This window comes from Lissotriton vulgaris, chromosome 5 (genome assembly GCF_964263255.1).
Source record: "Lissotriton vulgaris chromosome 5, aLisVul1.2, whole genome shotgun sequence".
NCBI lineage: Eukaryota > Metazoa > Chordata > Amphibia > Caudata > Salamandridae > Lissotriton > Lissotriton vulgaris.
In genome coordinates this window covers 1,880,828,411-1,880,854,409 of record NC_141693.1, presented here as the reverse complement: position 1 = coordinate 1,880,854,409, position 25,999 = coordinate 1,880,828,411, and the positions used below count along the sequence as shown (strand labels likewise).

General features: G+C 45.6%; 1 protein-coding gene across 9 annotated transcripts in view; it reads right to left on the bottom strand.

Annotated features, from left to right (window-relative positions):
• Positions 1-25,999, bottom strand: part of LOC147717616 (uncharacterized) — a 392,319-nt gene that overhangs the window by 166,900 nt on the left and 199,420 nt on the right. For all 9 annotated transcript variants that reach the window (XM_086924400.1, XM_086924404.1, XM_086924399.1 and 6 more), the window contains one exon: positions 8,020-8,175. In XM_086924400.1, coding sequence (XP_086780526.1) covers positions 8,020-8,175 — 156 coding nt within the window. The remainder of the gene's footprint in view (positions 1-8,019; positions 8,176-25,999) is intronic.

The following is a 25,999-nucleotide window of genomic DNA, read 5'->3' as shown; positions in this document are numbered from 1 at the left end:
TGAGGGGCTATATAAACTAAAAATAGGTAATATATTATTCTTTTACCACCTACTGATAAAAGGTTCACCTTCCATAGAATAGAGGCTAAATTATGTCCATCTGATTTTTTGATCATTATGTAGCAGTACAAATAACCCCTTCCTTTGGATTACTTATACCTACCAGTTGGACTCTTTAATGCGACTCCTTTTACATTAAGTAGGTAACTCATGATTAAAACATTACTAGGTGGAGGGTCTGGCGACTCACTTTCTTTCCCCTCTCTGATTTGGCACATGTATGAGGAGGAACTATGTGTTTCCCTTTTTCTTTCGCTATAAACTGAACTATAAAATATCTTCTTACATCTGGGTGTAAACTTGACTTATCTTGGTGCATCTATATAGTCACTCTAACTACTCTGCCGTTATAGAGTCTCACTACCGGCATTGCTAGGCGAGCCTGTAATTTAACTTAGCAGCACAATAAAAAATGGAAATGTATGAAGAGTTGTTACTAGGATGCAACAGACAAAAATTAATATGAACATTTTTTGTATATCTTTTTAAATTTCAGATTTAAAGGACCCCCTGATCTTAAATATGTTTGTAGTAGTCTATGTTTAATGTTGGCCCTGATGAAGGTGATAGTACCAAGATCACCGAAACGTACATAGGCCATATACACCTGAGACCCGTGCATAACAAGACCACAAGAAGAGAGAAATCTATTAACAAATGACTTATGAATTTGGAAACTGTTAAAGAAGATAAAATTGGATACTCAATTTGTAAAGAACTCATTGGGATCTCAGCTGTACTGTTGTCTTTTGTCTGTATATCTTTTTGCATTAGGTTATAATTGAGAGTGTGTGAGATAAGGAATGAAAGATGATGAATGTATGAGGTCTTTTGATAGTATTCCTTCGTTGTGGGGTCCGAATTAATTAACTTTTCTTTCATCTGTTAAAAATGTTTTTTTGCACTAATATATTTATAAAATAAGATAATAAGAAAAAAATGATGAAATGATCTTTTGACTTAAAGTGATAAATGATAATAAACAACAAACCAAAGAACTCTATGTTTATTTGAATAATTTCACTGTTGTTGCATCGCTAAAGAAATGTATTAGATTTATTCATACTTGTGAATAAGAAACAGGCCAGTATAGAGGTTCTTCTTTTCAGTTACTGTATCTCAGCATATTCAGAATCCGCTGATCCCTGAAACACTCCCAAGCCTTCTTGCTCCTCCTCCTCATAAAAGGATTCCTCCTCTCTTCCCTGAGCCTCTGGTGTCATTGGGTTGTCCAGTTCCTCGCCCTCCTATTCGCATTGCACTTTTGGGGTCAAAGTCTTTTCAGGAATCCAGAATTCCTTATGGGAAGTATCAAAATCCTCCTTCTGAATCAAAGCTGCCATCTCTAGCACAAGTCGCGTCTCCTTCCTCATGATTTCGTCCGCGTGCTCCTTTGGGGTCGAGTGGCGGCATTGAGTTTTGCTTCGACATTGAAGATTCATTCGTCAATGTGTTGATCATCGAGCTTTTCGACTCCTCCTGTACACTTTCTTTCTTCAACATCGACACTTCTCAACTTCTTTCGAAGCAGTAGTCTTTTCGGGAGACTTGCGGTGTCTCTCTCGAGGGATCAGAGAGGTTCTTTGTTTTTAGGCCTGCATTCGCTCTGCGATTTTTTCAATGTCGAGTTGCTCTTGTGCATTTTTGAGTATGGTTTACGAGACTCTGATACTGAATGTTTTTCAGTGGTTACCTGTGATCTCCTCTTTAGTCTTGAGCGATTCTCCTTCGACCACGACGATACTTAAGTTCACGTCCGAAGCTTCTCCCTTGGCACCTTCTGCAATATTTCCGTCATCGTCGCTCAACAGACTCAGGTCTCTTAAGGATGGTGCATGCATCTGTCCCTGCATGGTGTAATGTGCCCGTCTCTGCTTCTCTCTTGCCTTCAATGTCTTCGACTTGAACACCGCAAAGGCTTCACAGTTGTTGCCAAGATGTTCAAGTGGTAGACCGAGGATATACACCTGATGTTGGTCTTGCTGCACAAATTTATGGTACCATTACAAACTAATGCGGTTTTCCCTGAAGAAGTCAGAGGACCTGGGAATAGATTCAGTTAAAGTGAGATTTGGTCCAGACGTATCTTATTTTTATACCAACATAACGGTGAAAAGGAATACGGTCAGATGTTAGACTGTATTAGGGTGACTTGTGTCATCCTCTAACTAAACGGTGTTTCTTAAACCCCAAAATAGGTTCCTAATTGCCCCATGGGAAGAGGCTAATAGGGACCCCAGTAGTCACAATCGCCTCAAGGTGTGTCCCATTGCCGTCGTCCAACAGCTGTCCACTCCTCCACCGTCGATCGGTAACATCTGAACGTATTGGGTAAGAAAGGATCCCTATTTGTTCGTTCTAATGAATGCCATGGACCCTTCTGGGCCAACAGTACCAACATGTTGACAATAATGGTGGTGATGGGGTACTAGCTCCCCCAATCCCAACACTTCATTTTTAATATCAAGTAGCACCCAGTGAATAAATGTGTTTGGGTTCTTACATTGGGTTTTAAAATCACTCACTCACTGGCCCCCACTTAGATTTCTAGAAGTGCCTCACTGTCTCTAGGTGTGGGCCCGCTCTCTATCAAATGCGGTTTTGAGAGAGCAAGGACTGCCAATGAAGAAGCATGACACCTGGTGGTGTGCGAGGACAATCCTTTACATTTTTTGAGATGCCTAGCACTCCACTGACTTAGTGCTCAGTGTTTTGTAAGGATTTGATCGCATTTTCAACGATTAATCATTCAGGGTAGCTTCTTTTTGTGTGTGCATGAAAGGTTTGGAGGCCAGCTCACCCTGAAAACCCCGTAGCCTCTAGTTCCCTCCCTTGGAGAATTCCAAGGTATTGTGTGTGGATATAATGTAGAGATATTTGTGGTAGAGATATTTGTGGTCATTGGGAAATTACAGTCTGATATGAGTGGAATTGGGAGTATTATGTCTACAGATGTTGTATCCGAAATGCACTTGTCCTTTTGTTCTACTGTACAATATTTTATCATGGATATGAAGTGTTAAGCTATAAATGTAGATGCATTTTCTTTTGTTAATTTTAATAACTAATTGACATTTGATAAATATAAATTGTATGATTTTGCATGTATTATGTTTTTTTTAACTGAATAAAGAATATTACTTTCTTGCACAGTATTTTATGAACTATGTGTTACGAACTATGGTCTAAAATAAATGTAATGATGACAGACTTGAGAAACATGTTTTGTTTGTAAACATATATTCCTTCTGTGGGTCACCAGAAAACACAACTTTCCGATCACATCTCTGCACTACCTAAAGACGAACCTATTAGCTTTCAAGTTCAAGTTCAAGGATTTATATAGCGCACTACTCACCCAGAGGGTCTCAAGGCGCTTGGGGAGGGGTTAATTAGTTATCAAATAGCAAGGTTTTAAGTTCTTTTCTGAAGGAGATGTGGTTCTGTGTAAGGCGGAGGTGAGTGGGGAGTGAGTTCCAGGTCTTGGCCGCCAAGTAGGAAAAGGATCTACCTCCCATGGTGGATCTTTGGATACGCGGAACTGGGCTTAGTGAAGATAGAGCTGGCTATCAAAGCACTAGGCAATAGATTGTAAGAAAAACACATGAATTAAAATAGACACAGAAGAGGAGCAGTAAGGCTTTACCATAGCTTAGTACTAAAAAAAACGGCCCGGAAGAGTCCTTATAGCTGCAGATAGAAATAGGGAAATCCCAGAGTAAATATCCTTTGAACAACAGAAGTCTCTTTTTTGGTAGAAAATAAAAAAGTAAAGCAGCCGAAGGCAAGCAGCTGAAGGCTTGAGAAGAGCAAAGCTCATTTCAAGATCCCCTAGAAAATCTGAGGTGAAAGGGCTGCAGAGGAAGTGGATTTCTTAACATCTTTGAAACTCAGTCGGTGTCTTGCTGGGACAAAAATAAAGATGGCGTGGCCACATACACCTCTGAGTGCATAGGGTGTTTTATACTATTTACTGAATTTTACTGAGGTGTCTCACCCTAATAATTCACAATAAGTGACTTTATGACAAACATCTATTGCTCAGTTGCAGCTTGAGATCCTAATGACTACTTTCTTTATTTATTTTGGATGCTTTAGTTTGTAGGTGTGATCATCCATTGGATTTTACTTAAATACAAACAGCACTTATACTCTGCCCTCTCCTCTAACCCTTGAGACAGGCCACCTTCAGTAGCGGGCTAGCAGATGGTAGATTTATCTAAGGGCATGGGTAGGTGATCTCTCATCGCCTCTTGTGACTTTAAGAGAACACGGATGGGTTCATAGGAGTCACGAGTGCTCTATCTTCAGTTCACATGCACAGCATGAGCAGGAGAGTGCGGGAGATGCAAAAGAGCCACTGAAGAGCAGTGAAGTTAGCAGAAGAGGAGACAATAGGACATGTAGACCCCAGAGAGGATCCCAAGAAAGCAGCCGGTGAGCAGGAGTAAATTAAAGTACTGAAGGTGTGATTATGCAAGCTACCAGGGGACATGAAGTTTAAGAAAGGAAAGGAGTTTGAATGCAGGAAACCTTCTTGAATGAGGAACCCAAGACAGAAGTTTGGAAATGGTTTGGCTAGCGACTTTCTGCAATGAGGTCGGACTAGGCATCAGCTTACTTGCACCTATTGAGGATCTTTGCAATTTCTTTTGGATTTTTAGAAATAAAACATGGGTGTTTGCCTTCAAGTTTTGAGAGCCCTTGACTTTCTTCATCCGAGTTCAACTGTGGACTTTAGGGCTCCTTGCCTAGTGCAGAATGCCTGTATCTAACCATTTCTCGCCTACTTTCCGATCAACGCGGTCTACAGCTATCTTTCAGTATGTCCCATATCCTTCTGTCCATTCTGCTCCACCTCTCCCTCCATTGAACAAAGCAGACCCTCTGTCTTTAAAAAAAGCTTATGTAGAGTGCACTGAGCCGTTCTGAAGGCCAGGACAAGAAACTCGAGACAATTTACTTAAGACAGTTCAGATACATTATTAGCAAAAATAATGTAGAAAGCTGTATTAATCACACTAGTCATTTTTGGAAAAATTAGCACACCTCTAAACACAGTATGTGAAGGTGGCACTCTGATAACCTGTCAACAAGTTGTGCCAGTCGTTGCGGGTGCTTGGCACCAGCATCTAATTATTAACACCGGCACTTACAATTCATCACATGGCGGTGCTGTCTTTATTTTTTGGGGGAGGACACTATTTTAACAGTTAAATTCACATTTAAACAATGATTCTAGCACATCCAGGCCATTCTTACAGGTTAATGCAGCAGAGAGAAAAGAAGCGTAGCAGAGTGAAAGTACTCAAAAAGCTTTTGGGACTGTTATATAGGAGCTGTAGAGTGTTTAACGTATTTCAGAGATTTGCATAAAACAGAGAATACGGATAGGAGTGTTGACTCCATAAGTTGTGGAGAGACCCCGTAATGAGCACCCAGCATTAAATATTCTGTTGCCAGAAATGGATAGAGCACTCAAATGTATGAAAAGGAATAAGGCACCCATCCCTGACTTTGTCCCTATGGATATATACAAGGCACAGTCTACATTCTGGGTCAGAGTCCTCAAAAGAGAGTGCAATGCCGCCTTAGCTAATAATATTGCACCATAGCCTTGGCGCTCAGCAACAATAAGACATTTATATATGAGAAGATGCCATATAATCCATCAAATTATTGGTCAATATCACTCTTAGACGCAGTAGGGAAGGTACTAGGGATAGTTTTCTTAAATAGAATTCAAGGTTGAGCAGATGCCACATTGGATCAAACTGTCGGTTGTATATGACAGGCACGAAGACCTCATTGACCTAAAGTCAGAACTCAACTTTGTCACCCAAGAGAAACGATGGCGTTCTGTTAGCTTGGCGGTTGATAATGCAATTCTCCAGCCACAGTGAGTCTACAATCCAGTAATATGGCTCGAGCCCGCTACGGGCCCTTTGGTGAGTGCATCAAATTGTTTCCAATTGAAAAAGGAGTAAGACTGGGATACATGTAAGATCTACGTCCTGTTAGTCCCTTTCTAAATGATGTGCTAGATTGCCTGCCAGAAACTGCCTTGAATGTCCCCATTATTGCCAGCAAAAAAGCCTCTATTATCTTGTTTGCAGAATATGTGGTTTTGTTGGCGAGGAATGGAAATGCAATGCACAACCTGCTACATAGAGGTGCCTATTATTGTAGAATGAATGATTTGAATATAAATACTTAAAAACACAAAGGTATGTCAATGAAGTCTTTGCTCCCTCTGAAAAGAAAACTGAAGACTGAACACAGAGTAGTGAATGTTTATGGTTCACACTAAGATTACTTGGGTGTACGCTTTGTGAAACAATGTAATTGGAAATAATTGGTTAACAAAGCTAGCACTACTTTACTTCAAATTTCAAGCAGAAAGTGGGCTGAAAATCTAGAAGCAGAACCCTTAAAGTCTACAATCAGGAACGGTTGTCTTTCGCTCTCTATGCAGCTGAACTCTAAGGCTATGATAACCTTAGAGAGATGCTAGTAATAGAACACATCTCGATAAGATCTCACCTAAGGCTAAGCCTAGTAACACCACTAATGGCACTTTATTTGGAGCTGTGAGTCATCACGGTCAGGAACTTGGCTGCATCAAGACCAGGGTTGTATTGGCTAAGATTGCACAGAAAACCAAATGCAGTATGAGTAAAACCTGTGCTAGAATTGAGATCTCATGGCGGGCTCGGTCGAGCCAGCTAGTAGTAATGCATAAAAAAACTAACACTACTGCAACTTGGCCATCTTCGGGAGAATCCAAACTAAGTTGGACCAAATAGTGCAGAACTAGTGAAATATCATTTCCACTCTTACAAGTTAGAGGAGAGGATTTTAAAAACCCGCCCAGTTAACCTGTTAGAAAGTCATCTTGCATTTAAGAATGTTGTAGTGTTTGAAAACTATCTGGATTATTTATATACAAGAATTGAAGTTTAGTTTGGGTACTCCATGGTGAGGAAAAACCCTAGTCAAGTGCTGTATGCTTGAGCAGGGGATGAATCTTATGACTGTACCCATGATGTTAAAGATAGCATTATGCACTTTATGTTATTATGTACAAAAATGATCTCAGCTCATATGCTTTATCTTTCTCCCCTATTCTCTAACTACAGTATTAAATCAAGATTGGCTGCTCTAGCATTTAGTTACAGGAAGGATGGTCAAACAATCTTTTATTCTGTGTCTTCCTGTGTATGGGCTGTGTGGTAACTCGTTAAAAATAATGGGCCTGGGAGTAGACCAAAAGACAGTATCATCATGGAGTTCTTCAAACATATGCCTGTGCTTGTTTGTAAACATTGGACACAAATTAAATCCTATAGAGCCAAGAATTGTTGGTCCTTGTTCCTGAATAAACACTATTTGAGGCCGGGCGCATTAGCCCTTTACCAAGGGCGCGTCGACGTGGTGTCACTTGAGATGGGAGGCGAATACTCTACGCAACCACGACCCAGGAACAAGTTAGATCGCTACTTCCCTACTTGAGTATGTGACTAAGTATTTATCTAAATTGGTTAGGTGATAAATATAATTGTATAACTGTTTTGTGATTTGAAGTTTTATTATATTTTTGTATGTGTATATATTTATTTTGAATGGCACTGCGGAAACAAATGAACTGACTGATGGTTACTGCTTTGGGTGGCCTGTAATTGTACAAATTGTGCAAACTGTCACTGGAGTGTGATGTTTAATATGGAGCGTTTATTCTGGCATGTGACAGTAGCGCAAGCTGCAGTGACCTCCGGAGCAATGCTTTGGGCTCTGGCATGTATTTATGCTGCTCACTCCTTAGATGGGAACAATGCAGAAAGGCACAGAGCAAATTCGTATGGGAAAACTTTCCTCCCACCCCCAAGCTAGAGGGGATCATTTGAGCAGTGGCACCAAGACAGATAGCTTCACATAACACAATATTGTAAAAGTCAGTACCTGGGGGTAGCCTTTGATGAATTATTCCTGATGGTGCTGTGGCAGAAGTCCTTTGCTGGGGTGACGCTAGTTTGCTGATGCAGGTTGTGTCAGGTGCAGACGTAGAGACAGACAGACTTTGGCCAGGATGCACACCCGTGGGACCATCTGGGGCACCTGCAAGGTATGTTAAAAGTAAACCTAGGTGAGTGGAAACGGACTTTGTGAAGTAGCCCAGAGCTACGCAAAGAACCGGCTACTGCCCCATGCAAACAAATTGTAGAATGAACAATTGTGCTCAAAAAATCAACTTTTTGTCATAGACTGCTCACATTTCATATGTAATTCTTCTGTTAAATCCCCATCATTTATTTTATCTCTGGAGGAACATTTGTGAAAACAATCCGATAAGGGGAACCAGAGATATGAATTTTGAAAATAGAGTCAAAAAACAGAAAGCGCCAATGATAGCCTATGGAGGTAGTAAAACATGACCTGGGCACGATTTGAGACCAACTGCAACTGAGCCCTGGTCGGATACCAGTGGATTGGTAAAGGTGACAGACTGAAAATGTCAAAATGTTTAAAACGGTTTCTAAATTCCATTGCTGAAAGAATCTTTGCCGCATTTTGAGAAGGAAAATCCTCCTTGAGTGAGCCGCCGCTAAAACTGTAGACACCGCTGTGGAACCCAAGGCCACATACTTGAAGCAGGTTCTTTGCAGATTTCTCACTGGAGGGCACCTGGAGACAATCAGGGTGGGAGGCAGAGGGCAACAGCAAAGTCCCGTCCAGGTAAAGCTGCCACTAGTAAGATGGGTATTTCCAGGTAGAAGCCTCTTTCTGCTTGTTGTGTCCCTTTTGCCACACAGAAGCATATGTGATCCTTGGGGTCTATTTCTTTATCCTGGTGCAAGATGGAGAAAGCTCAGTCATTTGGGGCTTCTCTCAGGTCACCAACAGCAGGTCCTCTCCTGATCTTCTGCAGGTTCAGAAACAGTTCAGTGGAGGTCCCACATTTATGCTTGGAACCGGATATTGGGTGGGGTGACTCCTATGTTCTCCATTGGGTAAAAGTTCCTTGAGGCAACCATTGTCACTTTTTCAGCAGTTTCGGTTTGCCCTACTTCATAGAATCCCAGTTTGCCCCCTCACTTCCAAAATCCAAGATAGAGAAACCCTTTTATCCATGTGCACAGCCTGTGAGCCCAACCACAGCTGTGACCAGGGTAATAGGCAGCCCCCTCAGCAGTCGTCATTCAAAATCAGTTGTGGGGATAGCTTTCCTCTCCCTAGGTTTGGTGCCAGGCTGGCTCTGGGGACAAAAGCGGACTCTTTCCAGGTATCTCATAACATTTGCTTCTGGACACGGCAAGCCCCATTAATGTCAATTAAGTTTCAGTGCCCAACCCAACCGGTGTTCCTGCCAGGGGAAGGAAACTACCAGGCCATGTTCTCTGCTCTAACATTTTTCAGACACCTTTCACACCTAATTCAGGCCAAGAACAGTCAGGGCAGTGGCTGGAAAGCTAGCCTCAAGCAGGTCCAGGAAGGGTAAAGGTAACTTTCTAAAATTTACATTTCCTATATATTTAATAAAAAACTGACTATCATTCAATTGGATGTGTATAAAACATAAAAATAAGTATTTCAATGAAGTCCGTAGTTGTTCAGTTAAAATATTATAAAGTCTATAATCTTTACACTGACTTTTCCTAGGTTACTGGTCAGGCTGTCCCTGGTACAATGTAATTTTTAGGTCGAGCCTAGCGCATTGCGCTGCTCTGCTCGACTTTATGTAAGGGCTTTTGAAATCTCAGCACACGCTCGTGCGTGTGCTTTTGGTTCTGTCCTAGGCTATTGGGCTTTGCGTGCGTCTTTTTAAGAAAGACTAGAAAGAAAATGGGTAACTCAATATACCCTTGTAGGCTTGGGCAATAAACGGTTAAGGTAAAGAATAGCTACAAGGGATTTGGTTTGTCTATTGACTTGTGATCAATTTGTGAGTTAGTTAACATGAATCTAACTCTGATGTATCCATAACATAACAACGAAACTTTTCATTAATGAAAACAGTCAATGATAGATAAAAAACAAAAAGGAAAAAGCACACGGAAAAGTAATCTTATCTGAAAAATGTTATTTTGACTGAATCAACAAATAGATATGTACATGGGGATATGAAAAATCAAATAAAAGCAAAAAGTGTTATGGAGATGTCCCAAAAAATGTAAAACTGGGGATGACCACACACAAGCATGTCACTTAGCAAAAGTCTATATACCTTTGTCTTTTTTGCCACAGTGGCACTGTCAGACTCCATGCACTGGACCCTCTACATCCTAGTCCACTTACTGTGTTTCAGCAGCAAAACATTCAATATTACATTCCTACAGTCAAAATATACCTATTTTCCATCCCAAAAAAACGAACACTGCCCATAGAAACCATAATCAATGCTTTATGTGTGTCTTCCTTTGCATTGCTTTTCCAAGTTATAGTTACATTGGTCATGTGTATAGAAATTAGAGAGAGGGACCTCTTTTAACCAAAGGAATCGGGTTCAAGTAACAGAAAAAGTGAAGACTTCCTGTGGTGTTGTACTATTTCTTGCTTTCTCAATCTGGCAATCCTGCTACTCTCACACTCACACTTATACAGGAAGGAGTCTGGCCATTGTCCCAAAACTTGAACAACAAAAGTGTAAAAAATATATATGCGTCTGATTTATTTTAGTATATTAAAAAACATTTCATAAAAAACATGAATTAAAAAACATGAATACGGGGTAAGAGGTAGGGGTGCCCCCTCTCGCCGTATTTATTTGCCCTTGCGATGGAGCCGTTGGCCGCCTGGGTGCGTATGGATGCGCAGCTGTGGGGCTTTGAATGGGAGGGTGGTGCGTCAGACAGAATAGCGCTCTACGCTGACGATGTCCTCTTCTTCCTCACTAATCCAGACAGATCAGGCCCGCGGGTATTGGACACCATGAGGATTTTTGGGAAGGTGTCGGGGCTGCATATGAACCCACATAAGTCGACCCTTTGGACCCTGGGAGACTGCGCTCGGGTTGAGCCATGGGCATCCCCGCCACAGGTGGCGGTTGGGGGCCTCAAGTATTTAGGAGTATTTATAACTGAGGTTCCTACTGTTTCATGGGAGCGGAATATAGCGCCAGTGTGGGACAGGATAAGGGCCGATATGGTCGCGTATGCCCTTCACAATTTATGGCCGATCGTCCATCTTCAAAATGGTAGTCCTCCCGCGTCGTCTTTATCAGTTGCAGAATCACCCCTACCAGATTCTGCCTCAGTGGTTCACGCAGGTTAACTCGTCCTTGGGACAATTTCTGTGGACAGGTGGCATTGCTCACCTGTTTCCTGTCAACATATTGTGGTGGACTGGCAACGTCGGACATATTGTCAAATTACCAAGCATCCCATTTATTGATTCTTATTGAATGATGGTATGGGGCCAGAGACGATCCGGCGTATGCAGTGGAGCTTCATCTGATGGGGTCCAATACCCTCCACACAATCCTGTACTCGGCGCCGCTGAAGAGGGGGCTGCCGCCGGCCACTCAGGTCGTCTTCCGCATTTGGAGGCAGGCCCTCTGCCGAATGGGCTGGTGGGGCACGTTGACTAGGGAAACCCCAATGTGGCACAACGGTAAGCTACAGGCACTGGGGATTCTTGGTGGGTTCCGTGGCTGGGACCCTATCGGTATTTAGTCTCTAGGGGATGTCATGGTGGGTACGACCCTCAAGTCCTTTCAGGAACTCAGTCAGGAATATGGGATGCCTAATTCCCAATTCCTTAAGTATCTTCAATTCCGACACGCCATTACACCGAGTTTGGCAAGACTAGACGCTTTGCCCGAATTTACCACGTTGGAGGCACGGATTTCATGGGGGATCTGGAGGAAAAGAAAATATCCAGAATATACCAAACTCTGGTGACCCACTGCTCGACCTCCCTGCACAAACGGCGAGAAGTCTGGGAGAGGGATGTGGGGGCGATGGATGAGGATGATTGGCGGGAGGCACTTGAGGCTCCTAGAGGAGCTGCGATTGCGATGCGTCAGCGGCTCATTCAATTTAAGTATTTGCATTGAATCTACTATACCAGGGAGAAATTGTGGCGGGCAGGCCTAATTGCGTCCCCGGATTGTCTGCGGTGTGGTAGAGAGGTTGGATCATTATTCCACACAGTGTGGAGCTGCGGCTCGCTTGATAGGTTTTGGGGGGGTGTATGGAGCAGTTTGTCTGAGGTTCTGGGATGGGAGCTCTCCCGTACCCCGCGGCTGGGTCTCCTGCATGTTTTAGAAGGGGTGGGGGGCAACGTATATAAACAACACCTACTGTTGTTGGGCCTCACCATCGCCAAACGGGATGTGGCTAGAGCATGGAAGGATCCCGGGCGCCGTCGGTGCTGGTGTGGAAGAGAGGACTCGATTTTTGTATGGGTTTGGAGCGTCCGATCTTTGAGGCCCGGGGTTGTCCTAGGAAGCATTATAAAATTTGGAAGCGATGGGCAGACTACAGGGGCCTCTGGCTGGAACCTCCTGTGGATAGGGAAGATCTGCCAGAGATGACATGAAAGGTTACACTACATTTGTGACAACACGCATATGGATGGACAATGCATTTAGAGTGGGAAGACTATCGTGCAGCGTGGTGGGGAGGGTTTGGGGGGTAGTTGGGGTTTCCGGGGTTGGCTTAGGGGGGGTAGAGCAGGGGTTTTTTGTTATTGTGGCTAAACGTTCAAAAGACACCCAGATTGCCAATTGTCTGATGTTGTATAAATGTTTGCAGTGGACTCCGGGGTACGGAGAGCTGCGTCTGGTATGCAATCTTTCAATAAAATCTGTTTTGGGAAAAAAAAAAACATTAATACATATTTAATATATATTCTAAAAACAATATTTCAAATAGGCATTCTATACACAGATGAAAGGACCTCCAAGACATACAACACTACCAGAAAGGGTACAATAGAGAGTACAAAACATGTCAGTACAGTTTGTCATAGACAATACATATCTGTGTTAGAAGAGATGTTTAGCTGGAACTCGATAGATTGTATCTCCTTTTCTATCTGTGGCTCCAGCTACTACATAGATCTTTTTCAAGACCACAACATGTGACTCTCCTGGTCTTCTATGGTGCCCAAGATTTGGTCCTAAACGTTGGGTACATTTTATCATCCAAACCTCTAATTGTACTGCAACAGTACTATGCACAGGGTCCTAGAAGCAGAATCTGCCACTCTCGTCAGTTTAACCCTATCCAGTACGGAATCCTCAAACTAGGAAGTATGGCTTCAAATAGACCTAACTTCTGTTTATAAAGTCGATCATCCTTTGGCTTCAATTTTAAAGTCTGTGAGGTACAATTATTTGAGATCACGCCTTTAATCAATTAGGCCTACAAGTCTTCCATCCGGCGTTTCCTTGCGTCGCCGTGCGTACTCTGGGACCTGATTGAAACCTAATTGATTAAAGGCGCGATCTCAAATAAATGATTTATTAGTGGGAAAAGCTCTAGAATGCTGCAGGATGGACTTACACTCTGGTGAAATGTCTAAACTTAGTCATGAGGTTCCAAGCCGATAAACTCAGAGACTTTATCTGAGGATGAAGGATTTGACAGTAGTCCATGGACAGTAGATTGGGCAGTAGTTGAAAGATAATGGCCAGTGTTATTGACAGCAATAGGAGCTCTGAATATCACAACTGCCTTGGTCATGCCGGGTTTATGAGAATGAGAAGGCATGGTTCCGTCTTCATTTTGCACACCACCCTTGGGATGAGTGGGAACGGCAAAAAAGCATAAGCGAACATCTTTGTCCACTGCATTGTAGAGCGTTCCCCCAAGATTTGGTCTGAAGAAACGTGCTGGCAAACTTTTCGCACTTTTTGTTGTTTCCGGTTGCAAAGAGATCCATACTTTGAGTGCCCCACAGTTTGAAAAACTCGCTCCAGCTGCTCCCAATTCAGTTCCCATTCGTGACATTGGGTGCTGGTTCTGCTTAAATAATCAGCCCACTCGTTATCCACATCTGGGACGTGTTCTACTTGTATAGTTATCTTGTGCTCTAGCAACCATTTCCAGATTTCTTAAGATTGAGTCGATAACGTGCGAGACCTGGTGCCACATTGCTTGGCCAGGTAGAACATTGTTGTGGTGTTGTCTGTTCTCACCAGAACAGAACAGCCTTGAATCCTTGGAAGGACGGTCTGCACCCTAGAATCCAAGAGATTGATGTGCATTTCTGCCTCTTGGACAGACCATCTTCCATGAATTTGTAAGCCTTGGAGATGTGCTCCCCAGCAGTTTATCAAGGCGTCAGTTGTCCTAATGTAACTGGGACATGTTGCCTGGAAGGATAGGCCTGTGGACATTTTGTGTTCTTTCTACCAACATGACATGCCTGTTTCTTTGTCTGAGAGATGAGAACGACATCTTCGAAAGAGCCCAGAACCTGAATCCACTGCATATCCAGTTGTTCCTGAAGTGCTATATCATATGCAAACGACAATTTGGAATCAATGGGATGCATGATGATAGCATTCCGAGCATGGACTTTTACACTCTTACTGAAGTGAACTCTTTGGCTTGCAGTTGAGCTACCATCTGAATTATCGTGTGCTTTCGCTCTGGCATGAGAAACACTTTCATTATTCTGGTGTTTAAGATAGCTCCAAGGAATATCCGTGTCTGGCTTGGAATAAGACAGGATTTTTCTACATTGACTTGCAAACCCAGCGATTGGAAAATCTGACGACAGGCCCATGTATATCTTTTTGCAGACTGGAACATGGATCCTTTTACCAGCCTATCATCCAGGTTGGGAAAACCTGGTGGCCAGGTCTTCTCAGAAAAGCATCTACCGGAGCCATGCACTTTGTGAATACTCTGGGGGCTGAACGGAGGCCGAATAGGCGAACTTTGAACTGATAATGATACCCTGCCACCTTGAACCTCAGGAACTGACGGTGTTTGGCGTGAATGGGAATGTATAAATATGCATCTTATAAATCGAGTGACGCTAAAAAATCCCCCTTGTTCATCAACCAGAGAATTTCTTGCAGAGACAGCATTTTGAATGGTTGTTTCTTGATGTATTTGTTCAGCTGTCTGAGATCCATGACTTGTCTCCATTTTCCGCATTTCTTCTTCTTTATGAGGAAGAAATTTGATAGATGCCCTTTCCTCGCTGGTGGAAAGGAACTCTTTCTGTTGCCCCCTTCAACAGTAGAGTCGAAATCTCTTCCTTTAAGAGAGGAAGATGTTGATGTGTCCTCCTCGAAGGTGGATGGCCCAGAGGCTTTTGGAAAATATCCAGGGTGTGGCCTTGATGGATGATATCCAGCACCCATTTGTCTTTCGCGATAGTGTCCCATTGATGAAAAAATGCGGACAAGTGATGGATCCCCTGAGGCTGGTGGTTGCCGGTGGGCGAAAAACTTCACTGTCATCTGGAGGTATCTTGGGACTTTCCTAGTGCTGAAGATCTGTGTCTACCCGACTGCTGGGTGTACAGCGCATTGGAACCACAATACTGCTGCTACTGCGGACCACCGTACTGTGGCCTATAACTCTGTTGGGAATAAGGCTGAAACCTGTTCGACTGAAAGGACTGTCTCTGCTGAAACTGATCCCGTCTTCTTCCACGAAAGAACTGATAACGCCTTTATTGGAGTGTAGCTAGGGAACCACCAACTCCATATCCATTTCGGTGCCCTGTAACGCCTCATCCACGTTCTTGCCAAACAGATTCTCTCTATCAAAGGGCATGTCCAGGATTTTTGATTGGATTTCCAGGCGGAAAGACATAACGTTCAACCAGCCCTGCCTATGAAGGATAGCGGCACTAGCCATCTGCCTGAATGCGATGGAAGACAGTCTATAGCCGTTTCAATAACTTCAGAAGATACTCTGGCACCTTCCTGCACAATGTCATTTGCCTTCTTTTTCTTGTCTTGACGTAGGTGTTCTAAAAGTAGTGCAAGATCTGACCACATCTGGCAGTTGTAACGCCCAGAATCGCTAAGGCGTTGGAGGCCTAATCAGAAGTAGCCGCCATAGTGGCAAAGCGCCTGCCAATGTCGTTGTCCCTCCCCGTCGGGAGGCACGGAGCAAGGAGCTGCTGGATTTTGGGAGCGCCTCTGCACTGCCTGCATTATCACCAAATCCATCGAGGATGCCCAATCCAGCACACAGGAGCAGAATCATGGGCTTTGTATTTCTTCTCCATTCTTGGTAACCCGGCCATAACTGAGGCCGCGTTTCTCATCCACTTCAGCCCTTCCCCCCCAGATGCAATAGACTATTGGTATGGATCGTACTGATTTCCTGCCAGGATCTTTATAATCATAAAGGAAACATTCGGTCTGGGTTACGGGTAGTAGTAAATCATATCTTTTTGAAGCTCTTTCCAACAACTCATGGAAACCTCCAATATCCCCTGGAGGACAACTAGCTGGAGGGGGAGATGGTGACGGTGAGGACGGAGCAATGTAGTAATACAATTCCCGACCATTCATGTCTGGATCCTGAAAGAACTCACCCTCCTCTGGCTGATCATCGGCATTGTTTTACATGTAGTCGTCCCTTATACGTGGAGCTGGTCTTTCCTCCTGTGTCTTGGAAGTGGCGGAGGAGTCTCTGATAGTGACAATGAAACCTGTATGCCAGGTCTTCCCGGCTGGAGCGGAAACGGAGCGTGAGTGTCTGGAAAAATTGATAGTAATCACGAAGCACGTGCCTAAGGTCGGTGACTAGAGAAGTTGGCACTAACATGGCATCCTCTCTAACATCCTGATGTTCCTCGTATGCTTCATACGGATAATGCTCCTGAAAGGAAAATGCTACTTACCAGTATGCATCTGTTCTTGGCATGTAGAGCTGCAGATTCACACAATGTGCATAGATTACCATCTGGTGTTGGGCCCGGATATTTGCACTTTGTTGTTGTCCTGGAAAAATCTTTGGAAGTCACAAGATAGGGGACACCTCCTTTGGACCATAGTGCGCATGGGCATCTGCTCCATCTTCAGATTGTTTTTTCGCCAGTTAGGGAAATGATGGAGTTTTGTGAGAAACAGAAAAGATGCCCATGTATGCTGTAGCTAAATAAGATAATACTGGAACAGATAAAGGTAGCCGGGGAGGCGGGTGGGCGTGAGTGAATCTGCAGCTCTACATGCCAAGAACAGATGCATACTGGTAAGTAGCATTTTCCTTTCGAGGCATATGAGCTACAGATCACACACAGTGCATAGATTGTATAGCAGTACTCCACCTTAGCAACGACCACCAGTATCTGTTGCAGTTGTTTGAAATAGTGTTTCGAGTACATCCTGGCCAACACTAGCTTGTTGCTTTGCTTGCACATCTACACAATAGTATTTTGTGAATGTGTGTGGTGTAGACCATGTAGTTGCTCTGCAGATGTCATCTAAGATAATGTTCCCTGAGAAAGCCATTGAAGCCCCTATTTTTCTGGTAGAGTGGGCTTTAGGTGGAATAGATCATGTACGTTTTGCTTTTTTGATAGCAAATTTGTATGCATTTCACAATCCACCTTGCAATTCCAGCTTTTGATATAGGATTGCTTTTATGTGGTGGTGAGAAGGATACAAAAAGTTGTTGGGTTTTGCAACAAGGTTTTGTTCTGTCAAAATAATAAAGAGTGTTCTTTTTAAGTCTAGTGTATGAAAAGCTCTTTCTGCGACTGTTTGTGGTTGCGAGAAAAATATTGGCAACTCTACAGAAACACTTTGTTATGATGGAGTTGTAAAAATGGTTCTTGAATAGTAAGTGCTTGAAGCTTACTGACTCTTCTAAGGGAAGTAATAGCCACTAGGAAACCGACTTTCCATGTGAGAAACTGCAATTCGCATTTGTGCAGGGGTTCGAATAGAAGACCCATTAGTCTTGTGCGAACAATATTTAAGTTCTACACAGGTGAGGGTGGTACTCTGGGTGGAATTATTCTTTTGAGTCCTTCCATAAAGGCTTGATGACAGGTACTCTGAAGAGTAACAAATGTGGTCTGTTTTGTAAGTAGGCTGCTAGAGCAGCAAGGTGTAACCTAATAGATGTGTTGGACCTTTGGAGATGTAGCAGGTAACCTATAATGTGTTGGATTGACACATCTAAGGGATTGATATGGTTATTGTTGCAGCATATAACAAATCGTTCCCACTTGGTTACATAGCAAACTCTAGTGGTGGGGCGTCTAGCTTCTCTGATAATATTCATGCAATCAGGGTGGAAGGTTCAGGTAACCAAACTCTAGGACTTCAGGAGCCAGATCGCTAGGTTGAGCTATGCGGATCTGGGTGCCTGATCGCTCCGTGGCTCGGGTTAGGAGGTGTGGAGAGAGGTGCAGTTTTTGGTGCAGGACTACAGATAGTTCCAGTAATGTTGTGTACCATGGTTGTCTGGCCCATGTTGGAGCAACTAGGATTAGAGTCAGTGAGTGTTGCTGCAGTTTGCGCACCACTACTGGAATGAGTGGGAGAGGCGGAAAAGCGTACGCAAATCTGCCTGACCAATTCAGCCATATTTCATTGCCTTTGGATAATGGGTGTGGATACCTGGCGGCGAAGCTTGCCCCCACAACTGGAGAAATGGTTGAAGAACTTGCGGAAGTTCCCACTGTTGCGTTTGACGACTTAACAGATCTGCTATACTGTTCTGGACTCCTGGAACATGTTGGGCTAGGAGAAAAATGTTTTGAGGAATAGCCCATCTTCATATGTTTTGTGCTAGTTTGGAGAGTTGCAGGGAGTGTGTCCCACCTTGTTTTTGTAAGTAATACATTGTTGTCATATTGTCCGTGCGGACTAGGACAGCTTTGCCCAGAATGTGTTTCTGGAACGACTTTAACGCTAGGAATATGGCTAGTAACTCTAGGTGATTGATGTGGAGTAACCTTTCTTGGGATGTCCACGTGGCCTGCATGGTATGCTGTAAAAGATGAGCTCCCCAGCCGGAGAGCGATGCGTCCGCTGTTAGCACAATCCGTGGGACTGGCTCGGTGAACGGTTGGCCCTTGGAAAGGTTTTTGGTGTTCCACCACTGCAGAGAGCAATGTGTGCGACCGTCCACCAACACCAGATCTGTCAGATGACCTTGAGCTTGGTTCCACTGATGTGCTAGACATTCCTGTAGTGGACGCATTTGGAGTCTTGCGTGAGGTACTATGAATATGCAAGAGGCCATCATCGCTATTAGTTGCATGAACATTCGAGCTGGAAGAGAGTGTTGCGATTGAAACTTTGTGACGAGGCTTTGTATGCTTGCCATCCTGGCTGGACTGGGATATGCAAGTGCCTTTGAGGTATTTATTGTAGCCCTGAGGTATTGTTGAATGTGGGACTGTTGTAGGTTAGACTTTGGGTGGTTTATGGTAAAACCTAAAACGTGCAGCAGTTGGATTGTGGCGTGAGTGTGGTCTACACACTGGTTGTATGACTTGGCTTTCATGAGCCAGTCGTCTAGGTAGGGGTAGACATGAATATGTTGCCTTCTTAGGTGAGCCGCCACTACTGCTAGACACTTGGTGAAGATTCTGGGTGCTGTGGTGACTCAGAATGGGAAAACCTTGAATTGATAATGCTGACCATCCACTACAAACCTGAGATATTTCCTGTTTGAGGTGTGAATGGGAATATGAAAGTAGGCGTCCTTGATATCTAGAGTGGCAAGGAAATCGCCTTGTGCGAGCAAAGGAAGGACCTGTTGAAGCGTGACCATGTGAAAGTGGTCTGATTGTATGTACAGGTTTAGGGGTCTGAGGTCCAGGATGGGTCAGAGAGAGCCGTCCTTCTTTGGAATGAGGAAGTATAGGGAGTAAACCCCAGGGGTTTGCTGATGCAGGGGTACCGTTTCTATTGCATGTTTTTTGCAGGAGGGGAAAGACCTCCTGTTTTAACAGTGATAAGTGTTCTAGTGACATTGGGTGCTGCCTGAGTGGTATGTTTGGGGGGTTCAATCAATCAATCAATCAAGGAATTTGTAAAGCGTGCTACTTACCTGCTAGGGTCTCAAGGCGCTGGGTGGGGAAGGGGGGGGGGAGCTGCAGCTAGTGGTCGAAGAGCCAGGTCTTGAGCAGTCTTCTGAATGCCGGGAGGTTTGTGGTCTGTCGTAGGAAGAGGGCGTTCCAGGTCTTGGCGGCGCGGTGGGAGAAGGATCTGCCCCAGAAGTTGGTTTTGTGGATGCGTGGGACGGTGGCCAGGGAAAGGTCGGCGGAGCGGAGTATCCAATTGGGTACGTAGAAGAAGAGTCTGCTGTTGAGATAGGCTGGGCCGGTCTTGTGGAGTGCTTTGTGTGCGTGGATCATGATTTTGAAAGTGATTCTTTTGTTGACAGGTAGCCAGTGTAGGTCTCTCAGGTGAGGGGTCTCTACGTGGTACGTCTAGGACCAGGCGTGCGGAGGCGTTCTGGGTTCTTTGGAGTCTGCTGATGAGTTTGGACGGGGCTCCGGCGTAGAGGGCGTTTCCGTAGTTGAGTCGGCTGCTGATGAGGGCGTGGGTGACTGTTTTCCGTGTGTTTGTCGGGATCCATCTGTAGATCTTGCGGAGCATGCGGAGGGTGTGGAAGCAGGAGGAGACTGCGTTAACTTGGTTGGTCATGCTGAGCTTAGAGTCGAGGATGACACCTAGGTTGCGTGGTTGGTCGGTGCTTGGGGGGGTTCCCAGGGATGGAGGCCACCAGGAGTCGTCCCACGCCAAGGGGTTGGGCCCGAGGAGGAGGATCTCCGACTTGTCCGTGTTCAGCTTGAGCCTGCTTGCCTCCATCCAGTCGGCGACGGCCTTCATACCCTGGTGCAGGTTGGATTTGGCGATGAGGGGGTCCTTGGTGAGGGAGAGGATCAGCTGGGTGTCGTCGGCATAGGAGATTATGTTGAGGTTGTGTAGTCTGGCGATACCAGCGAGGGGAGCCATGTAGACATTGAACAGCGTCGGGCTGAGGGAGGATCCCTGCGGGACGCCGCAGATGGTTTTGGTGGTACCGGATTGGAACGGGGGGAGGAGGACTCTCTGGGTTCTGTCGGTGAGGAAGGAGGTGGTCCAATCCGGTGCTTTGTCTCGGATCCCTGTGTCGAAAAGGCGTGTGCGCAGTGTGTGGTGGCAGACTGTGTCGAAGGCGGCGGAGAGGTCAAAGAGGATGAGGGCTGCTGTCTCGCCGTTGTCGAGGAGGAGTCTGATGTTGTCTGAGGTGGCGATGAGGGCGGTCTCGGTGCTGTGGTTGCTGCGGAAGCCAGACTGGGAGGAGTCCAGGATACTGTTGTCTTCTAGGTAGCGGGTGAGCTGGGTGTTGACTGTCTTTTCGATGACTTTTGCTGGGAACGGGAGCCGGGAGATGGGCCTGAAGTTCTTGAGGTCGCTCGGATCCGCCTTAGGCTTCTTTAGTAGGGCATTGATCTCGGCGTGCTTCCAGCTCTCAGGCAGAGTGGCGGTTTCGAAGGAGAGGTTGATTGAGTTTACTCAGGTGGGGTGCAATGAGGCTGTTGGCTTTGTTGGCGATGTGGTAGGGGAGAGGGTCCGAAGGGGAGCCTGAGTGGATGGTGCTCATGGTCTTGATTATGTCTTCGGTGCTCACGTTGGTCCATGTGGTCAGAAGGTCGTGGTCGGTGGGGTTGGGTGTGTTCGTCGTAGTGGGGTTCGTTGGGTTCGTCTGGGGCTTTAAGCTGTTGTGGATGTTGGTGATTTTGTGGTGGAAGAAGGCGGCGAGGGTGTCGCACAGGTCTTGGGATGTCGTTGGTGCAGGAGCTGGGACTGGAGAGTTCCTTCACGATGTTGAAGAGCTCTTTGCTGTTGTGTGCGTTGTTGTCGAGGCGGTCTTTGAATGAGGCTCTTTTGATGGCCCTGATGAGGCGGTGATGGTTGCGACTGGTGTCTTTGTGGGCTGCGTGGTTGGCGGGTGTTCTATCGCTGAGCCAGATGTTTGAGTTTCCGGCAGGTGCGCTTGGAGGCCAGGAGCTCCGGGGTGAACCAGCTGGCTCTCTGGCTGGTGTCGGTCGGCGGGTAGTCGCACTGGTGCTACGGTGTTGGCGCAGTTTTCCATCCAGAGTCTGAGGGTGCGGGCTTCCTCCTCTGGGCCGGTGGGTTGATTGCGACGTGATCTTCCAGCAATTCCTTGGTTACTTTGCCCCAGTGTCGGCAGGAGATCTGTGGGGTGCGGTGGTGAGTGACGGGTTTCTGGAAGGTGAAGTGGATGCAGTGGTGGTCGGTCCAGGTGAGCTCGGAGGCGTGGCCGAAGGTGACGTGTGGGCTGGAGGAGAAGCTGGCATTGAGCGTGTGGCCCGCGGTGTGGGTCGGAGTTGTGACAATCTGTTTCAGTCCGAAGGTGGCGAGGTAAGAAGTGAGTTCTAGACAGTAACCTGTTTGAACGATTTGTCTCACCCACCTGTCTGTGGTGATGACAGGAAGAAACTGTTGTATCCCACCCCCCCAAACAGAAGTGGAATGGTCCGGGCGGAGCAGAGGTAGTCATTGGGTAGGGGTTGTGGCAGATCGGGTATTGTTGGTCTTGCCTCTACCTTTGTTATTGTTGCCTCTGTTGCCTCCTCTTGGGTAACCTCTAGTGAATTTAGACTGGGTGGGAGCCTTGTAAGAGGTGGAGGGGTTGTCAGAGGAGTAACCTGTGGAGGTGCCTTTGTAGAAAGAGCGACGAAAAAAATGTCTGGGACGTTGCGATTGCAGGGCTCCCATGGATTTTGCTGTGTCTGTCTTTTTTCATCTTTTCAAGTGATGAATCTACATTTGGTCCAAATAAGTGTTTCTGATCAAATGGCTGGTTTAAAATGGAACTTTGTACTTCAGGTTTAAAACCTGAAATGCGTAGTCAAGTAGGTCTACGCAGAAGGACACTCATGTTGACTGCTCTGGAGAAGGTATCTGCTACGTCCAGAGCGCAACGAATGGAGGAGTTCATGATGATTTTTCCCTCCTGTATGAGGTCATTGGCTCTGTTTTTGTATGTGTCTGGTATGTGCTGCAATAGGGTCTCTAGTTCATCATAATGTGCCCTATCGTACCTGGCTAACATAGCTTGAGTGTTGGCGATACGCCATATGTTAGCTGCTTGTGATGCTGTTCTTTTGCCAGGGGTGTCTAAGAGTTTGGACTCTTTATCGGGGTGGAGCATCCCCTGATGTCTGAGAGTTGGCCCTTTTCCTAGCATTGGAGACTACTAGTGAATCTAAAGGTACGGGCCCTTAATGTAGGCTGAGTCCGCAGGGGCAGCTTTGTACATTTTGTCGATCCTGGAGTTAATAACTCCAGCCCTCACAGGATCTTTAAACACTTCAGGTGCTGCTTGATGACCCCTTTTAGCATAGGCAAAATAGAAGTGGACCTTTGTGAGGTATCAAAAGGGTCCATTAGGAAATCTTCTTCCACCAGGTCTCTATGTAAGTTTACCCCGTGGTATTGGGCGGCTCTGTGAACTAGCTGAGTAAAGCCTGTTGTGTCCTCAGAAGGGGAAGGCCTAGAGGGGTAGATGTCTTCCTGTGGAACATTAGGGACACCTGGCGTGTTGTAATCGTCCCAGGGATCAGGGGAAGAAGGTGGACTAAGGTCCCCTAGTGGCTCCTCATCCGCACCCCCCCTTCATCAGAGGTGTCGTCATCGTTCCCTGGTGAAGGAGAATGTGGAGGAGAATGGCATGGTGGAGAAGGGACCCTGAGGGGAGATGTAGCAATGTCCCTCTTTTTAGGTGGTGTAGCCGGTGCAGGTGTATCCAATTGTCCCTTCTTTGAACTTAGGGTGAGCTGACCAGTTTTAGGGTCTTTTAGAAGAGTTTTCTGTCTAGGGTCTGGCGTAAAGAGCTCTTCTGATGGAGGCTGATCTTTCGGCACTGACTTTTTCGTTTCAGTAGACTTACGCGGCACCGACTCCGGAACAGTTTTGTGGTCTTTTGGCTTGGAACCATGAGGTTGTAGTCTCTGGGGCTGTCTGTGGAACCGGTTGTTTCTTCGGTTCAAAGGCTTTTTTCGGCTCCGAAGGGTGTGGATCCGAACTTTTAGGGAGCAGCTTTTTGCCCGGCTCAGAGTGTTTATTCAGAGTGGATGGGTCGATGCTTGAAGATTTTGGTGCCGAGTGCTTGGATGTGGAGGCAGCGATCGGCACGGAGTAGGGGGGCGGTTTCTTTTTCAGTGCTGGTGATCGGGTTCCGGTACCGATGGCAGACTGACTCGAGCCCGAGTCGCCTGAAGGCTTAATAGGCTTCTTTGCCGAGCCCGAGGGTGGGGCATGGGAAGCAGTCTCTCGTGTGCACCTGGGCCTGAAGGTGAAGGTGTGACTGAAGCCTTTTTCAATGGTATATGGAGGGAGTCAGGGTCAACATCTTTACTTACGATCCGCTGCAGGAGTGAGTTCTTCGACGTCGGAGTCCTCTGCTTCGATGGCGCTGATGAGGAGTCCTTCGACCAGCTCCTGTTCTGGTACGTTGGTGCCCTCTTGGAAGATGTTGTCGGGAATGGATGTCGACGAGCGAGCCATTGTTCTTCGATCCCGAATGGTCTTCTTGGAGCGGAAAGAGGCACAAGCTGTACAGTCTCTGGCCTTGTGCTCCGGTGAAAGGCAGCGGTTACACACCTTATGCAGATCAGTGTTGGGAAACTTCGACCCACATTGAGAAGACTACTTGAATGGAGTTCTTTCCATGAGCCAGGTGACAGGCCCAAGTAGGCCCGAAGGTCCTCGTCGACGATCGGAATCAAGGACTTCGAAGTTGGAGAGATGCATGACGACGGGGAATCGCAATTGAAAACTATACCGTAGAAAGGGTGAAGAATAGCACGTCGAAAGTGGAATCTGTGACAGTTCCGAACTGGAGCGCGAGAATCACATCAGAGCCCGATGGCGGAAAAAAACAATTTGAAGATGGAGCCGATGCCCATGCGCACTACACCCCAAAGGAGGAGTCACCTATCTCGTGACTTCCAAAGACTTTTCCAGGACAACAACAAAGTGCAAACATCCGGGCCCAACACCAGATGGCGATCTATGCACAGTGTGTGATCTGCAGCTCATATGCTTCGAACATAGACGTACCGTTGTGGTTAATGACGAGCTGTGAAAGAATAGTCCTCTTCCATGTACTCTGAGGTATCCTGGATAAGATTCTCATCCTCCCGATCAGTGTCTTGACATTTAACCTTAAGCTGCGATGGGCTGTATGATGGGCCAAACAAGCTTTCGTCCCCGAATTCCTCTGTATCCAGAAGATGAGATGGGGGTTGAAGTGATACCTTGCTTAGAGTTGTCAGGCATGGAGACTTCAGGACCAACTGTAACATTTGAAGGCCATCACCACTGCCACCTTTGAAACGGTCGTAGCCAGCACAGTAGAAACCACAAACGTCAAGTGTGATTTGCCCATCGTTCTTGACGATGGGTCCGTCTACTGAGCCTTTTTCGTCGACGATTCCTGCTTCTAAAGCGTGACAGGCACAGATGAGGATTTTTTCTTGTCAGAACCTCTGGATGGCTGTTTCACGGCTGCTTTTTCAGAAGAAGATGGTTTTTCAGCCTTCGTCTTTTTTTATTCTGCCTTTACATTGTACATTTTCTCTCAGATGTGGAGCAACTAGAACTTTCCTCCACATCAGACCCAGAATCAGCCATAATAATAATCTGTCCTCTCAGTGTTTCAGAGTTTTGGCGGAAAAGGTTCTGCAACATTTGCAATCCATGGCAGTATGCTTGGCTATAATCAGTAAAGACAGTCAGTTCTTGTGGGGGTCCTTAGAGAACAATCTTGCCTTTTCTTAGATCCCTCCGACATCCTTAAAAGGTAGAGAAGGTATAAAACAATATCTTAAACGGAATTCAGCATGGTCAAAAGTTCACTAGCTGATAAACTGAGCAAAGCTCAGGGTGACTCCCTCACATACGACGTGCGGTTAGAAATCTGAGGTATGGTGGCTTTGCAGGGGAGAAGGGGACTTGAGCTGGTCTCCGATTGGTCAAAGCTTCAAT